The sequence below is a fragment of the Parasteatoda tepidariorum genome, chromosome 2, assembly GCF_043381705.1.
Source record: "Parasteatoda tepidariorum isolate YZ-2023 chromosome 2, CAS_Ptep_4.0, whole genome shotgun sequence".
Lineage (NCBI taxonomy): Eukaryota > Metazoa > Arthropoda > Arachnida > Araneae > Theridiidae > Parasteatoda > Parasteatoda tepidariorum.
In genome coordinates, this window is record NC_092205.1 from 17,976,429 (window position 1) to 17,995,542 (window position 19,114).

At 25.7% G+C, this 19,114-nt stretch overlaps 2 protein-coding genes across 6 annotated transcripts in view; one reads left to right on the plus strand and one right to left on the minus strand.

Moving 5' to 3' along the window:
* LOC107451927 (DNA repair and recombination protein RAD54B) overlaps positions 1 to 17,574 on the minus strand; it is a 34,317-nt gene extending 16,743 nt beyond the window's left edge. For all 5 annotated transcript variants that reach the window (XM_071177229.1, XM_043043145.2, XM_043043142.2 and 2 more), the window contains exons 1-10: positions 17,228 to 17,574; positions 15,146 to 15,439; positions 14,009 to 14,030; positions 12,801 to 12,855; positions 11,014 to 11,101; positions 8,900 to 9,023; positions 6,769 to 6,890; positions 5,430 to 5,584; positions 2,862 to 2,909; positions 1,477 to 1,558 (exon numbers count right to left, since the gene is read on the minus strand). In XM_071177229.1, coding sequence (XP_071033330.1) covers positions 1,477 to 1,558; positions 2,862 to 2,909; positions 5,430 to 5,584; positions 6,769 to 6,890; positions 8,900 to 9,023; positions 11,014 to 11,101; positions 12,801 to 12,855; positions 14,009 to 14,030; positions 15,146 to 15,439; positions 17,228 to 17,401 — 1,164 coding nt within the window. In that variant the 5' untranslated portion in view covers positions 17,402 to 17,574. The remainder of the gene's footprint in view (positions 1 to 1,476; positions 1,559 to 2,861; positions 2,910 to 5,429; positions 5,585 to 6,768; positions 6,891 to 8,899; positions 9,024 to 11,013; positions 11,102 to 12,800; positions 12,856 to 14,008; positions 14,031 to 15,145; positions 15,440 to 17,227) is intronic.
* A 226-nt stretch (positions 17,575 to 17,800) lies between these two features.
* Positions 17,801 to 19,114, plus strand: part of LOC107437210 (protein-tyrosine sulfotransferase 1) — a 44,662-nt gene continuing 43,348 nt past the window's right edge. The window contains exons 1-2 of the mRNA XM_043043141.2: positions 17,801 to 18,005; positions 18,609 to 18,693. The gene's annotated coding sequence lies outside the window, so the exon portion shown is untranslated. The remainder of the gene's footprint in view (positions 18,006 to 18,608; positions 18,694 to 19,114) is intronic.

Consider the following 19,114-nt stretch of genomic DNA (forward strand, 5'->3'; position numbering starts at 1 on the left):
TCAACAACTGAAATTTAGAATAGTGTGATTAAGAAAAATATGTGAACTGTTTGCAATTTCAAATTAATATTGAAATGTACAGGTTTAGAATTTTCTACAGTGAAAAGTTTTCGGAACTTCAGTATTCAAAAAAGTATACAAAAGCTAGACGTTAAGAACGTATCCAATGAGCGAGCAAAGCGAGCATTGGATTGCGAAGCAATCCGAAATGAACTGCGAAAGCAGTTCCGGGGGTTGGTGAGCGTTAGCAAGCAGGGGGCGAAGCCTCCTAGTATTATATATTCTCCTTAATTTAAATATTTCCGAATATTTAAATTACTCTCCGAAATATTTCTCCTATTTGGAAATCTATGATAAAACCTAACTAACTTTTAATAAACCTAACTTTTTGTTCCTTGCTTCCTATTCATCGTCTTCCATTCACCCTTCCCTCCTATTGGCCGTTGCTCTAAACCCTCTTGTGACGTCATCTTTCTACATATATTTACTCTGTTCTCTTATTGTTTTCTGTTACACTGATGAAGGTTGCCCTTTGAGCATCCGAAACAGCTGTCTGCTTTTAATAATATTTTTGTGCTCTTTAACGTTGTCTACCTTAGTTTGTTATGTTGTACAGTAATTTAGTTCTGACAAAATAGGCAATTATTGCTTGAACTCTATTTTCAAAGTTATTTCAGCTACACTTATTAGAGTAAATAAAACTAACTAACTACTACTTAGTAAAAATGAAAAATCCTTGTAAATTAATAAAAAAAATCAATTTATGTGAATTGCATTTTTAGTCATGATTTAGAATGTGCATATTATGCAATTAAAAAAAAAATAAATAAATAAAAAACAGGAAAAGATGTGGAGAATAACGTACCCTTCAACTACTACAGAATTTCTGTTGTTTCAGAAAATAATTTATCTAGTGGTAGCAAAGGTACTGCATTAATATTTTAATCAATTAGAACTAAAAATTCACTAATACATATAAATAAATTAATACAGACATATTAAATGCCAAAGTGAGAATCGGTCATGCTTTAAAGTCTTGATAAAGGTTTCATAAAAATTCCATTTGTGTTAAAATATTTTGCTTTAGTTTGCTGCCATTGATATTTCCCATGAAACTCGAAGATAGGAGGATAAGTAATAACTATACCAAGTAAAACACTGAAGCCACTTGAAGTTTACTAATTACAAGTAGGTCTTTAGTCTTTTTCTGATATTCATCCCTGTTTTAAATAACAATGGAGAGTTGCAAAATCGTGCTTTGGATTTGGTTTTATGAGGTAAAGCTCTAAGATTAAACATTGTAAAAAGATATGTTTTACTATTGTTTGAAAACTACAGAGTGAAAATCATATGAACAAATCACCCTTTACATTGAAAAAGCTTTATGAGTTTCAGTAATGTAAAAATAATAATGAAGGTAAATTAAATTTCATAAAGATATCAGAAAAAGGGTTTAAAAAAATTAAATGGTCTTACAGTGACTAGGCTACTAGGTGTAATAATAATAACTCTTTTCAGAACTGGCCTGCCACCATAGGGTCCTTGCTTAAAAAGAGTCCTGAGGAAACACATTAAATATTATTACTATACAATGCAAAACTATGTAGGGAATATCAGTGACTAAGACAAATTAAACTGTTGTAAAAATAGTTTAAGTGAGTAATAGTTTTTAATCTGCAGTTTAAAATATAAGTGCACTAACTGCAGCCTTGAAATGATTAATATGTAGTCTCCTACATCACAGGTGAAACTTAATCCAAAATCATACATATCTACATTATAACTTTTCTCCAGCTAAATTCACTCTTTCTAGAGTTATAAGCTATAACATTAAAATTAAAAAATTTGAGATGCTTTAAGGTGTCATAAGATATAAACTTTAAGACATTTTGATTTTTCTTTTAGGAAACTTTTCTTCATACTAAAACATGTCTAAAACCAATATAGTTCAACAAACCACTATAGTAAAACAACAAAATCTAACCAGCTTCCAGAGATTAAAACACCACAAAATAAATGGATTACTCTTTCAATTAATTGTATCCTGATCACATATTTCACATAATCTAAGATATTTGGTTTTTAAATGCTTGCAATACCAAACGATAACATTCTATTGAGCTTGTCGCTTTACTGATTTTCTCTGCACTAGATTTGGCAGGAATTCTTTTTAGTAGTAAGAGATTTAAATAAGAAATTAAAAACAATATTCAGGTAATTATACTGATTTAACACAAAAGCAAAATCCTAAGAATTGTGAAAAATGTAAGAAATTTAGCTTAGAAGAATCTTAGAAGATTTCACACCATTTCTAAAAAATTCATGATAAAGCTAGGATTCAAAAAATTGACAAACCATGAATTTAACACACTAAATCAATTAAAATAAATAAAAAAGAACGAATTTAGTTTTTTAAAAACCAATCTAAATAAAATATTACTTGATCATTTTCATTATTAATGATCAATTTATTATATATTTTCAACTGGTACATTTACAGGAAACCAAGATATATCACATATTATAAATTTATAATAAATAAACTTGAATAATAGATTTAAACATAAACAATAAAATAGACATTGCCTTAATATAAAATTCTTTATAGACTCAGATTTTCAACTTTAAATTACCATATCAGAGCAATACACTGAAAGGTTTTTCCTAATTATAATAATCAATTTCATAATTAATAATCAATTTAATATATATTCTTTTACTGGAATATCAATAGGAAATAAAGACATATTACATATTATAAATTCATATTATATAAACTTGAATAGAAAATTTTAACTCTAGCAATAAAATAGACATTGCCTAAAAATAATATTATTCATAGACTGAGACTTTTAACTTACCATATCAGAGCAATACACTGAAGGGTTTTTCCTAAGCCCATTTCATCACTATAAAACCACATTAAACAAAATAAATTAATATGAAATATATATTTATACAGAGGTAACTATTCTGTTAAAAACCTAAATGGTATTTAATTACTATTAATTTCCAGAAAAGAGTCACATGTAAGAACAGCAAGATAAAAATCTTACTATACATAAAAATCTAATGATGATGTCACAGTTTTTCATTGCTGTCCGTGAATTTTATCGGCCGGAAAATCACGGGGTCTGATCAAGTTTTTCTTCATTTAATTCTATACTTTTTTGGTTGTCATCAACATAAAATTAAGGTATTGTTTTCCTAAAAATATTTTTGTATCCCTAATTTAAAGTTATTTTCCTGCACTGCTATTATTATGCTTTTAATTCAAGAATTAAAAACTAAGAGAATTGTTTGTTTTATTATTATAATTTAATTCTGCACTACATTTTAAGATAAAGTTATTTAGGAAGGTGGTCTAGTCTTATTAACTGTTTTAGAATTATTATTTTTGTGCAAATAACATTAATGAACTGTATAAATTACAGTTAAAGAGATCTGTTAAATGATTTAGAACTTAACAATCAGCTTCATATACAATGAGATGCAAGCAAACATAGTATTTAATATATCCACCCATTTGGTTAGCGAAAATATTAAATTACAGTAGTGAACTCATCAAATTTATTTGAAAATATAATGTTGTAACAATATAAATGTTATTATAAAAAATGATAACTTAGAAAAATTACTTTTGTTCACGGATAGATCTAAATATATATAATATTAATAGATAATAATATTTGGATGTGGGCACAAGAGTAAGCAAACAAAATTATTTGTAGTATGCACATAGATGTTAAGAGAATAATTTTAACTTTAGTAGAAAAACTATTTTCTGCCAAGAAACAAAAATTATTGCAAGACAATCATCAGGGTCAGTGATTGGCAGCAAACAGGAGGTTTAGTCCCCGAGAAACTTAATACAAATTTTAAGTTCGATTGTTAAGTGTGTGACTCTTAAATTTAACATTAAGAATTAATTCCTTTTTGGAGTAGGTCTTGAAACTTTACACAGGTACCGAGAAAGGGATTTTCAATACATATTATTTTAAGCAGAACTTAACTACATGCATATTTTATAACAGCACATATTAAACATTATTCAACTGTGAGCTTTTTCATATTTAACTTTTATTCAAAAGTAGCATTACACAATGACAAAAAGTCTTTGTTTCATAACTTATTACCAAATTAATTTATTTGGATTCAGCAAGTATTTAAATAGTAAAAATCCTTAATAGTATTAGAAGTATACAAATTATATAAATGTACAAAATATTGAAAAATTATGAATTGGGAAAATAATGGGTAAAATGAGGCAAATACAAAAAACATATGTTTAGATGTGCAACCATTTATTTTTCAATCACAGATTAGAGAAACCACTATTATGCTATTGAATCATTTTTCAATATTATATACTAAAATAGTAATAGTAAGATTTATATTAAAAAATAAACAAATAAAAACCAACAAAAAAGCATTTAGAAAATATTTAGGTAATGAAGTATGTAAGTATTTTGAATTTCAATAGAAGTATTAGATTTTAATAAGAATTTTTTTTAATTATGACGTTGGAATAACTTATAAAAAAAAATCTTTTTATACCTGTATCATCAATAATATCTTAGCTTAGATTTTAAAAAAAAAAAAAATTAAGCAAGAGCAAATATAATAATGTAATACAAAATCATTTTTACTACACATATTTAAAATATGTACTGAAAAAAATTTAGAAATTTAGTCAGGATTGGTAGGATTTACAACTATGATTTTTTCATTAAAAAAAAAGCATTAATTTAAACTAACTAGGCTTTTCTTAACAAATATTATAAGTTTAAATTTTAAATATTTTTATACAATTGATAAATTCTTTCAATAGGATCTGATTTTTTTTAAAAGTCTGATTTTAATGACAATGAAAGATTTTTACAAACAAGGGAAGTATGCATCTCAAAAATTCTAATTGAAACAAAGTTAAGTTTAAATTAAAGTTTCAAAAATCCTGGATAATGTGAAAACTAGCTGTCGTATCTGCCCCTACTGTAAAATATCCCTCATTAAAATTTCAGTTGATTTACTCTTAAACCAATAAAAATTTTCAGCTGATGTTCATATGTAATATAACAGTTAAGCTGTCTGCCTTCCACCAGAAAGGTCCAGTGTTCAAATCCCAGCTGGGATTATTAAATAGTATCTCTAATTTTCTTTTTTGAAAAGGTTGATAGCTATTTTATATGTTTTATTCAATTAATAAATTATTATTTATTTAAATGAATTTTTTAATTCAATTACATGGATTATTTTTGAACTAAATTTTGAAAAATAAAATTAAAAAAAATAAATAAATAAATTTAATTTAAATTTTGTAGTAAGGACAACAAATTTTAAAATACTTAGTTTTTTCTTATAAACTATAGCAATTTTCAAAGATATTTAACAAAGCCTTTGTACTAGTAAAATTACAAATAATGACTTACGCCAAGATAACTCCTCGTCCCAAATCATGCTGAAAGCCTAAAATACATTTGTACATGAAAGTAATTCCCTCTTTTTGATGGTGTCTCAGACATTTGACAAGAAAAGAATCAACTTTAACTTTAGTCAAAGGCAAGTTATGTTTGTTATACAAGACCTAAAATTTAAGATAAAATTAAATTGCTTGTTTCAGATTGTTTAATAGAGTAACATAATATAAATATAAAAATTCCTATTCTTTTTTAAAAATTGAGTAATATTTTTTTTTCAATGATTAGCATGTGTTCTAAATTTGTGGAAAATATATTACCAAGTATTTACTAAAAAGAATGAAACACAGATGCTATACAAATGTAAGCTGGTTACTTATATTACCGAATTGGAAGAAATAGGAACTTATTTGAAACAAATGGGAGAAACTTTCTCAAAAGGAGATGCCAAATATTAAAACAAATTTTCATAATAATTGCAAATGAGTAAAAATAATAATATTAACTATCATTTTTTTAATTTTAAAATCGCAAAAGAGAAAAATAAATTTAATGAAGAAATTGAAAATTCCTTAAAAGTTTACAACATTTTACGTACATAAGCGTATTAAAACCCAAATTTCTAATTACATTAAGAATTGTTAATATTATAACTGTTATTATTACTACTAAAAAACACATTCTAAATTTTTACAAATTATGCATTAATTTTTTAATCCAATAAAGTTAGATATGAATATGATATGATACATAGTCTTAAATAATAGGACACAAAAACCATATTAAAATAGTTTTTTTCAAACTTAACTTATAACTTTCTAATACTATATTAAACTTAATTCATTTAAATTTAAGCTATTCTTATAGACTTTTAAACATTTTTATTGGTCTTTTTTAGTTTCCTTCATCCATTTCATCTTTCATTTTTCTGAATGCCAACCCTTGCATCGATACAAAATCAGTATTACTACCATTTACTAAAAAAAGCAACCAAATACAAATAGTATTATATATGGTGGTTGATTCCAAAAAACTTAAAAGTTTTTGGGAGATCTTTTAAAATTTTTCTCAAGAAATTGTAATTTTTTTTCCAGGTTGTTAGCAAGAACTTTCATTTCTCCTAATTTTTTAAGCTAGTTTCAAGTTCTCATAGCCTTATGAAGTTTGTAGATAAAGCATACCATGAATACTTCAAAGTCTGAAAATCTTGCGTGAAGTAATGTATCAAGAAAGAAGGAAACCTTAGAATGTGTTGCACGAATGGGATCAATAAATGTTTTTTAATCATCTCACTGACATTATTCTTTGGACATAACTTAAAATTCTATAAGTTTATAACCAATCAGCTTACTTGGTGCTCTTCTGTTGGGGGTGGCATAGTCAAATCATATATACTTTCACTGATAGGCATATTTTCAGCTTTTTCAATAATAGTAGGTGACATAAAGAAAACAGAACTTGAATGAGACTGCACTTCATATAGGGGGAAAAAAAATTGGGAATGTTATTTTTATTTACATTATATAACAAAGTAAAAGTTAAAAAATATAATGTGTGACCAAAAAAAAAACAGAAATTTTTGTAGATTGCTATTTTTAAACATATTTATAAATTAGAATAATTTAATAAGCATTTTTATTAAATAATTTGTATTAATTTACATAATTAGAATGGTATCAAAATGGTAGTTTGTCTCATGCTTGCATAATTTTTTGTATTGTTCAGGCTTACCTTATCTGCTCTTAATATAATTCTAATTGGTTAAGTGACGTATCACTAAAATCGTAATTACTGAAATCGAATAAAATATACAAGATTTGTTTAAAGAAATTCCTTTTTAACTTTTTTTTCTTCCTCGAGATTGAGGGGAACATATATTTTTCTTCTCGGTAGTAAAAATTATTCCGCAAAACACAATTTTTTCTCTCGCCAAATTAATGATTTGACCGCAGTTTTTGAGGTGGTGAATGCTTAACGAGGCCCTAAAAATAGCCAAATGCAAACAAATTATCGGAGAACTTTCCCACAGTAACAACTTTCCAATTGCTTTTTTTTAACATTTGAAACTTCATGCTCTAGGTTTATATTTACCATCTTTATACTTTAAATTACTTATTGTGGAGAAAGAAAATTTATCATGAAGGATTTCTCCCATAATATAGTGTTCTCTTAAAAACTATCCCTTCAACTAAAATGTATAATAAAATATAGTAAAAGGAACTATGTATTTTGGCCATCTCATTACTACCATATTAAATATTGGTAAAAAACTTAGCTTTTGAAAATAAAATACAAATAATTTTAGCATAACATTTATATATTTTATCATTCAATTATATTTCATATTTCTGCTTTTTTTCTTTTTTTTTGTGGGGGGGGGAGATTTTATTTTCTAAGAAATCAATTAATACTTAGCATCATAGAGAGAAGCACAATAAACCATTTAAAAACTAAACAACCAAAGAAAGGAAAAATCAATAGCAAGAGAAAAAACTTCTATCCAGGCAGATAAACTGTGGCGAGAAGAAAAAAATGCTTCTAATTTTAATTTCATTCCTCAAACTCTTTTAAAAGACCAAAACTATTCTTATAAATAAATTTTTCAGATAATTATTCCGACCAAAAAATACTAAAAGTTGTTATAATAGTGGACATCGTTGAAAGAAAAAAATGCCCAGAAATATTTGCAACTAAAGAATTAAAAAGAGTAAAGTATCTAGTATCATTTTTAACAGTGAGATAATATTACATTAGATGATTTAATTTAATTTGAGACATCAAATTAAAATTATTAAAACGAAAAACATACAGGAATGAAATAAATCACTAAAACAATAATAAAAAACAAATTAACTATAAATTGTTATACTTTTAAAATATTTCCTCTGCTTAAAAATTCTTATTTTAAAGTAACTCTTATATTTTTATCAAAAGTCTTTTGAGCAGTTTGTGTATTTTAATAGATGAACATTGTTAAAAAAATTTTTTTTTCAGTTTCAAATTGATGCATGGATAATTTTCTGCCTCTTCACACTTTCAAACGAATAGTTTGGTTAAATTGTACAGTGGTTTAACAGGGTGCTGAACGTTATTATTAACTCTGCAAATGAATTACAGTTGTCAATATTATTTTATTGATAAATTCATTAAATTTAATTTTAAGCATTCCTTGTAATATTTTTGTGTTGTAAAAAATCTGAAATATTTCTAATTCTAAATAACTACACAACAATTTCAATTGAAAGTAAATAAGAATACTTTATTGCAAAAATCCAATTAAGAACTTACATAAATTAGCTGCCAATTGACAGCCAAAGTTGAATTGAATAAACAGTTAATTTGAGTTGATCAAGAACAGATAGTTAATAGTAAACAATTTCTCTGGTAATGTTAAGATTTCTTATGAAATCACAAAGAATTTCTTAATACTATTAAGAAATTGTAGAACCAATTTCAATTACATGCAAGTAAAATTTACCTACGTGATTTCAATCTCTTAGTCTTTTTAAGAGATGGCGAGTGAGATGCATGAGATAATGATAATGTAGATTGTGTCTCAGTCTGCTTTTCTTCCAAACATACTTCAGAAGAAATAAGATTTTGTATCTATGACAGAAAAAAAAACTTATATTTCTTTTGAACATAAAATATAATTTCAGTAAAAATTCATTTTCATAAATTATAATTTAATAAATTATATTACAAAATGCTTTCTGATTCTGACATTAGGCATATTTTAATAGCTTTAATAATTTTAAACCTTTTTAGCCTTAGCAAATTTTTCTGATTTTGGAGATTGTGATGATGGTTTATTCATCACACTCTAATAAATCTTTCCCAGACTTTCCATATATGAAATAGAAAAATTTGCAAAACAAACGAGATTTAAAGATGTAACGAACATCAGAATTGAAAAGCATTTTGAAAGAGAGCTTTTAAAGTTTCTGAAACTTTTTAAGTAGTACAGATGTCCATTACACAGTTCTAGCACACCTCATAAATCTGACAAAATGAGGAGAAAATTGTCAAATATTTATTTTGGATTCAGCTTTCAAAATAATGTCATAGAGTTATCTGTTATTATTAGTTTATTGGGGCTATCAATCCTACAAAATTAACCAGATGTACCAAGTTTTAAAATGCCCCTAAACATAGAAATGTATAGTTTTGAATTTGCTACCATAGGAATTTTTTTTTTTACTAATTCCAGATAAAAGTAATAATCCGCCTCTTCAAAGAAAATTTGTCTTTACAGAATTACCAAGAAAAAAAAAAGATTTGTTTTTCACGCTTTTCCCTACCAATGCTTACACAATTTAAAATTACATTCACGTGATTTAAAATCGCACATCGCAATTCCCATTTACACAATTTGGGATCATGTTTCGTATTTTCACAATTTTATATCAAATTTCGTGTTTGGTATTCATGCTTCTTCGTATTCAAAAATTATACATCAGAATTGGTATTCACCTGATTTTAAAATGAAACATCGAGTTTTGTCTTTTCACAATTTTAAAAACAAACACTGAGATTCGTATTCATGTGATGTAAGAATAAACATCAAAATTCATGTTATCACGATTTTAAAAAGAAATGTACAGATTTGTATTCACGTGATTTGAAAATCACACTTTAAGATTCATATTCACACAATCTAAATAAATAAATAAAATCTTGCATTAATATTTGTATTAAAACTTTGATAGATAAAATTCTGTGAATAAATGTTTTAATAAATGTTTCTCATTTCTTGCTTAAATTTCAGTTATTTTTTCAATTAATTAAAAAGTGTTATTGCTTATAAAATTTTTGGATTCCTAATATCAGTTTTTTTGTTTTTTTACCAAACTCATCCCTGTGGTATAAATTAGTAAAGAGTTCGATAAAAATTGAACATTATAAAAAAAATCAATGATTTTCAAACAGTTTGCCGAAATGTGGAGGGGGTGTAAGGATTGAAACTAGTAGTTACAAGAGTTAATCAATATGTGCAGAAAGTTTTTAATTGAGATTTTGTGTTTGCAGAAATTTTTTCTTTTTATCTAACCCTGCCTATGTGTGAGACACTTGCTGCGCATAACCTTGAGGTCAAGTGACTGCTACTGACTTAAGAAAAAGAAGTGTACAATGGCAAATTAGGAAGAAAAAAAAAACAATTTGGTAAAAAGGGGTGGGGTAGAATTTTTGTTCCAATGCTGATTCACGAATAATTTGTTGTTGTGAGGAAAGGGAAATGATAAAAAAAAATTGTTCCTTCATTCTCTTTAACTCCTTTTCATTTGAAACATATTTCAAACATTAATAAGTTTAGTTTTTCTTACTCCTTTTCTACAGAAAGAAGTTTCAGATTCAGAGGATTTTTTTAAAATTGAATATTAGTGTAAATGGTACACTCTAAAACAAATCAGGAACATCAGGACAAAATACAAAAAACAGGACGAATAAGGGTAGAACTTTTTAACAGGAATATCAGGACAACTATGAACCCTGTATAACATATAATTTCAAGCTTAAATAATAAAAGTTTAAAATAAAAAAGAACTCCAAATTGCTGGTTAGAAATAGATTAATTTTAAAATAGAAAAGAACAAACCTCACATTCTTTACCACCAACATAAAACTTGCTTCCTTCCTCAAGTGCTGAAATATCTTTGAGCTTATAACCCATCCCTCTGTCAATTCTAAAAATAATAATAATAAAATTTAGGTAGAACAATAAACAGATGACATGCATAACATAAAACTATGAATGCTTGCAGGCAAGAAATTTATAATGATATAAAAATAAGAAACTACAATTTTCCCTCCATATTCAAATTAACTTGAAATGAGTATATGGTAGGACCTCAATTATCAAAACCTCTTTCAACCATGTATCTCAGTGAAGTAAATTCCAAAATTCTCAACTTTTTACACACTTTTGATTGAAGCAAAGAATGCTAATAAATATGCCAAGCTACCTTTTAGTTCTATTTTTGCCAATGCATATTTTTAGAAATTTTCAAATCCGCAATTTTTTTAAAATGTGAAATTTTTGCACACTCAAAAATTGAGTGTGTGATTCTTGGCAGAAATAATCCTTTATACGAGAGGTAAAAAAAAACGTGATTGTTTCAAGCTGTAGGGGATATGCCAGATTCAGTTTCAGTGATATCCAATTTCGCTTTCATATAATAGCGAAAATCAGATAAAAATCTAATGAAAATTGGAAGTTGAGTAAAAATCATTCAGAAGCAGAAATTTGCATAAAAGCAGAGGTTTCTCCTCACTGCATATTTTTTAACAGGTTGCAAAGTAAATATAAATAAATACATATATATTTTTTGAAACAGGAAAAGAGTTCTGTTTATTTTAATTGCTAAAAAGAATACAGAAGAGACCCCTCTGGTAAATTGATGCCTGGTTTTGTGACTTTGTACTTTTATAAACAATGCTTAAAGATTAGGTTTGCTGCCATTATAGAGTAAACTTTAAAAAAAATTCATTGAGTCCAAATGAAAAGGGAACCTAAAATACAACACAATAGTATACTAGTCACCCATTAGCATTGTGATTTCAGTTGAGAAAAGTGTTTTAATAAGTTAAAATACAGCCGAAAATTATTTTTAAAAAAATAATAATTTTTGAACAAATTCTTAGTTTCTCGCTTTGAAAATACAGGGATTTTTTAATTGTTAATTAGATTAAAATAATTTTAAATGAACTGTAAAAAGAGATTTATCCATGTTTTGAAAAAACGAATCTCAATCATACAACATTTGCTTTATTGCTGCATCTTTTAGAATTAGTATCAAAAATTTTACTGACAAAAATACATTTAAAAAATTAAATTTCATAACTCGCAAATTAAATTTTTTTTTTCCGTTATAAAACTGCACAAGAGACTGCAAAATTTTGCTACTATTCAAGTAAAGTACATAAGATACCTCAATCACAGCAGTAGTTACCTACATTTTCTAAAATTCAACAGGCTAACAATCAAGTGTGATATAAATAGAACATTATAATTCAATTTTTTGGTTGACAGAACTGGAATCAGTCTGTGGTTTGAAAAGTGGCAGACTTATGTGTATATATATACTTTAAACTTTGGTTTTAAAAAAATGAATATTATTTTGTAATACCTTTTCATCCTCCAAATGATTTTAAAAATGCATAACAAATATCGCTTTTCTTACCAGTAGATTATTTGGAGCTATCAATATAAATATATATTTATATTGATGTATATATTTACACAATATATCATTTTGATAGTATTTATTTTGAATTATCCTTAAATGATTCTTAAGATATAAACAGTTAAAACTTGATGTATAAAAACTAAATAATTCATGTATCTTTAAGTCTAAAAGATAAAAAGATGAATAAAATACTAACTCTTTTCCCTCAGAATTCTTCAGAATAGCAGAGCGATTTCTAACTATTAAAATACCTAAAAAAAATTTTTTTTAATAAATTAGTAACATTTATTATAATTTTTAATAATATTTAACTTTGTAAAGAATTACAGTCTAGTAAAAAAAGTATATTTAAAGACTTTTGACTGACCAATTTAAAATATATATGCATAAATATATTTGAAACACGGCTCGCAAAAGTGGGTCCAGCCCACTTTCGTATAATTATACTAATAGAAAAAATTTTTTTTAAAAAAACCACCTATCCAAAGCAACCAGACTGGGTTTTTCCGAATGGTGCACTTGAAAAAGCCCACTTTTTTCCAAGGTGGATTTTTTTCAAAATTTATTGTGCTTGATCAATAGGTTTTATTTCAAAAGAAAAATATCGTAAATTATTGTAACTTTAACGAAGACTTCCAAAGAATTGAAGACAAATTAATTTACTTGTTTTACTACCATCAACTTGTTTTGAGAGTATACTAATGTGATTATGTAATGTTAAGAGCATACTTTAACTTGGATGAAAAAGTGATCATTTTGGAATAATTAAACAATAAATGAGTTATATTTACTTTGATAATAAGCTTTTCTATTTCTAGTCAAAATATGCAATGGAAATAATGAACACAAAAATGTTATTAGAAATTAAAAATATTATTAAACAGTATCTCAAAAAACATTTAACTAATTTTATAGTACCCGAAAGTTGAAAAAGAACTTTTAAAAAAATTAAATATTAAGTTGCAATGGTAAACGGACAAAATGATTACAATTAAATTTTATTTCAATTGATTATGAAACTAAATCTATGGTAATGCAATTGAAAATTCAGGGATTTTTTAATTGAGTAGTTTTAAATTTTATGTAACAACCTGTTTGTCATTAAGAAATAAAGATAATAGCATAGCAATCTAAAACTTCCAAAAAATTGTTACATTACAACAAAGCAGGTTTTTAATAGTTAGCAATTATTTATGTTAGAATCAAATCTTGCAATCTCATTAAGGACTATAGGAATAAAAATTTTAAATACTTCAGGAGAAACCAAAAAGAAACCAGATTGTTTTTGTGAAGAACCTGATAAAACCGGGGATTTCGATGAAAAACCCAAGTAAGACTCCAAAAAATTTTAAACCCTGAATTGAATTTATATAAAAAGTGATAATAAGGGGAAATAAAACCTACCATCACCTTCCCAAATCTTGTGCTGTAAAAAAAAAAAAAATAATAAATTAGAATAAACTAAAGAATTTTTCATGCATGACAACAAAAAAAAGATTAAAACTCTCTTAAGTTTTGGTATATCTAACTGTTCAAATATATAAAGACTAAAGAGGGTATTATTATTTATTTTTGAAATGACAAAACTTATAAAAAGCAACATAACAGCAAAACAGCTCTATAGAATGAAGATGCTAATGATTGAAATTAAATATTGACTAGAATATGAGCATTGATTTAATGCTAATAGTTAATTTAAAGGCTAGCAGTAAAATTAAATAAAATTTTAATCAAATAATACATTTAAATTGGCATAAAGTCACTATTGTAATCAATTTAATTAACTCTCAAATTGTCAGTGAGCTCAAATAACCTTATTACATAGTGAAAAATCTTCAATTTATCACCATGACAATCAAACATAACATCAATTTAATTTTAGACTCATTCGACATACAAAATGCATTTGATGTACTACTTAGTGTAAGATAAAAATTAGCTTTACTGAAAATTCATTTCTTCAAAACATCTATACATAAAACTAAAAAGTAAAGTAAAGCATGTGTTGCTTACAAACTTTAGGTAGAGATATGCATTGATTTTAAAATAAAATTTTATCAAACTCTTCCAGTTGCCAAACAGAAATAAATTTAATAAAAATTCCATTTGAACAACAGAGTATTGATCCTCTTCCATGATTTAGGTTTGAATTATCATAAATAGTCATTTGGAATACCAAATAGTGGCCGAATATTAGTTACATCCCTAGTATCATTATTAATTTTAAACCTTAAATCAAGTAAGATGTTTTGAAGATAAGATAATACAAAAAAAAAAAAAAATATTCTCCAAAAGTCAAGAAATTCTTCTTTTGAAAAATTATCATAAAAATGTATCATCATCACTATTTCCTAAAAATTTTAATGCATTTTTTTACAAATATACAAATGATTTTAGCATCAATTACATTATATTATTTTCACTTTAAACAGAAGTTATCAAAAATTTTGAGGAAAGTAGCCAATCACGATATATTTATAATTTTACTAGAAAACAGGATTACACAATTTGAATGAAGCAAAAAAATTAGCAAGCACATACTTTTTTCCCAGAACGTTTGCACCATAACACATTATACTTGGATACAGAACTTTCAGACGTTGCAGAAGAACAATTTGTTTGTGAGAAATCGTTATCGGGAAAAATAACAGGAACTAAATTTCTTGAATTATTTATTTCTCTATTTTCCACATTTGTAGTGGGAAAAGAGTTTGTCTTAACGACCTTTTCACTTTCTTCACAGTCCTTAGTTGCTCCTAAAATCATTTGCATGATTTCACTGGTACTCCTCAAATTTGAGCTTTCAGCATTTTTTTCACAAACCAATGGGATATCCTTTAAAAAAATATAGAAAATAAATAAATTAGTACTTTTGGGTTAGCTGAGAACTAGTGAAAAGTCGCCACGCCGCCAAATTTCTTTTATTTGAGTTATTTTTTTATGCACTGAACAAAATGGACATCTACAAAAATTAAATAAAATAAAAAAATAGTTAGATTTCCTTGCACTAGGCTAAAGGAAAAGTACCATAAAATCTTCATATATAAAGAATTATGCTACTATTATTTATATATCACATCAGAATTATAAATAGCTATATATCTGATTGATAAGAATTTTTTTTAAAGAAAAAAAATCAAAGAAAAACTTAATTATTATTTGGAAATCTGTCCCAAAATCACTTTTTAGCTGAATTTTTAGTTTTGTACTAAGTAAGATAGATAAATTTTTAGTTTTGTACTAAGTAAGCCAAAAAACTTTAATATCTGTTTTGGCCATTGAAAATATTTAAAACCATATGGATAAAATTCAAAAGGTTAATAAATATGCTCTATGCAAAAATTGAAAAATAAAAATCAGTAGGTAACTATTTATACATTATTATAAATAAATACTCATGATACCAAGCAATAGAATGATATAACTGACAAAAACATAAAACATTACATAAATTTCTAAATAATAACCAAATTATTGTTTATATTCAGTAAGATGGAAATGAAAATATTTAAAATCAAAGCAATTTTAACTTCATCAACAGCTTATTAAAATGATAGGTATTTTTCTGTTTCACCAGTCCAAGTAAATTCAGCTATTTTATTTATCTCTTTATTTATTTATATTTTTAAAAAAATAATTGAGACCTAAAATAATTATGATAAAAAAATAGTTTAATTTACTAGCATTCAATGACTTTACATTAGCAATTTTATTGTCTGTGACAGCGAAATGTACAAGTATCAATGATATAATTTTTTTTAAAAATTAATCATTTTAAGTCAACACTATTACATACAAACAGAATTTTTTTTTCATTATTACGGTGGTTCTAGTTACACAAAAACCACTATTGATACAGATTCAAGAATATAAGATCTTTCTAATTTGATATTTTTTTAAATATACCTATTAAATTAAAATCATTAAGTACCATAAAAACTAATTATTCCTTAAATTAAAACCAAAAGGCTCAATAGAAACATGTATCGAGTAACATTTAGGCTATTAATTAAATGCATACAAAAAAAAATTAATTTGCATAGTCTATGTTTGTATTTATCTATATGAAATTAGATTTTTTCCTTACTATACATTAACCAAACCACATTAGTTTATCAGGTTAGAAAGTAGAAAAGGGTGCCCCTTAGATTGAGTCCTGTAACTTGGAACTTTTACTATATGTAAAATCTTCCATTCTCCTAAAATTTCTATCATGATTTTTTATTGTTAAAAAATTTCACTTTTAAGTCATTTTCCTTCTTTTCTACAAGAACATAAAAAATTGTCAAAAAGAGAGGGGGCACCCTATTGTTAACTTTTACCCTTGATCAGGACTGCTTTTTCAATGGAGCTAGTAGAAATAATTTTTTATTTGTGATATTTTTTATAATTTCTTTGTGTAATAGTTTCACTCTTATCTGCAATGAGGGTTTTGATTATTAGAATTAGCAAATGTAAAAAAAAAATTAAAACACTATTAATGTAATTCATCCTACAGTGTTAACTATGAAATGCAGCAAATGTCCCAGAAGTATATTTTTTAAAATTAAAAATGAAATGAAATTAAGGGTTTATTAAAACTTTTCATTTAAATATTTTTGTTAATATATTTAAGAAGCATACATATTCATGTTTAGGTTCATCTGATGATAATTTTTTAAAATCTTCAGCGATTTCGGGATCTATGTCATCCAATAAATCATTTTCTTTGATTTCAGATGATGAATCAACAAAAGGAGACATAAAACGAAAACGTTTAGCAGACGACTGCAAACTAGGAGCAGCAGATCTTCTCATGTTAGGAATATGAACGAAGCAGGAAACTTATCATGACATTTGAAATAGATTTAGATCAGAGAATTTATTCAAATATAAAATTTATTGAGTTTAGTTTCAACATTTTTATTTCTAATCGAACAAGAACATTTCAAATTTGCGCCAGCTTATTTATAATTTTCTATTCACTTCTCACTTTTCAAAATAACTATTGCCAATAGATTAAAAAATATAAATTTATAATCATAATACAAAATTTTGAAAAATGTTTTGTAGAGCTAAAACATTCCACAAACACTTCGAAATAAAATTTGACGAATTTAAGGATGTTTTACTAGTTTTTTTTTATCAATTTCTGTAAAAATATTATTGAAAAATTATAATGTCATTATCGATGAAAATTTTAATCGATACAATAAAGCGCATCGATGAATCAAAATTCTCTGTTTATTTTTATAAGCAAGTTTTCTGTCAAAAATTCGGATAATACGTGTCATAATAAAATAACTGAGCAAGTCTGAAAATTTTTTATGTGATTTCTGTTTTACCGAGATTTTATTCTATGTTATTCAGCTGATCGTTAACAGTTGCTAAATTAAAAGGAGCTCAATAAAAGCCGGTTATGGTACGAGAAAATAAACAATTTTTTTAATATCTATTTAATTTCTCAATTAATTTGCATTGCTATTTAATGTTACTTTATTCATAATGCTTCAAGAATCTTTTCTTTTCTTTATTTAGTATTATTTTTGGATGTAATAAAGATAAATGTTTAAACAGTCTTTAAGTTTTTTTTTATAGCCGCTTGTATTCATTCATTTTTTACATATTATGATTTCTTTATTTGCTTTCACCGGCATTTCCCTTCTTTTTTCCAATACTTTTTTTTATTTTTAGTATTAGTAATTTAATTGCAGCCTTTTTTTTTTGAGACAGCTATAAAGCAAATTTCATTGAGACAGCAATTACGCATATTTGTCACATTACATTTGAGATAATTTTCTATAACAATGTAATATATATTTTTTCTATAAATATGTTTTTATATAAGCTTTTCATTGGATGTTTAACAGAATACGAATTAATTGTATCAATTTAAAACTAAAACGGTCTACTGTTTTAATTTTAACTAACTCAACTAATTAATTATAATACTTTTATAATTCTCAACAATCTGTCAGCATTGTTTTATATACATTATATTTTTGTGATAAGCTTTCATTTTCAGAAATTCATGGAAAAATGATTTGAAAATTTCAAGCAGATGTTTCATTTTAAAAGCTTTCTTCTCTGATCGAATTTTTTGAAAAGAAGTAAGTTAATTATTTGATATATAAATTTTTCTTTTGATTTCAAAATGCAATGGTGGCTCAGAGTTCTTGTTAGTATTTTTTAAATGCTAAAAGTAATACTAAATAAAATGATGGAAAAATTTTACTTTTTTTTTCCTGATACATCTATAATGCTTAAAACGGATGTAATTAAATGTTTATTTTTTGGGGGGGTTATAAAAGACAAACCTTCTGGCAGTGTGTATCCTTCAATTTTCCCAAGCCTAGTAAATTGAGGACTTGCTGTTTCTTATTTGTTACTTTCTGTTAACAGTATTGTAAATTTAAAGAAGGGGTCAAAGACGAGATCTTCGCTATTCTTCAAGTTGTTTCTGGAAGCTAAAACACGGAAAATTGAGATAAATAGGATGTTCCATTACTGTATCAATAGAATTCCTGTAAG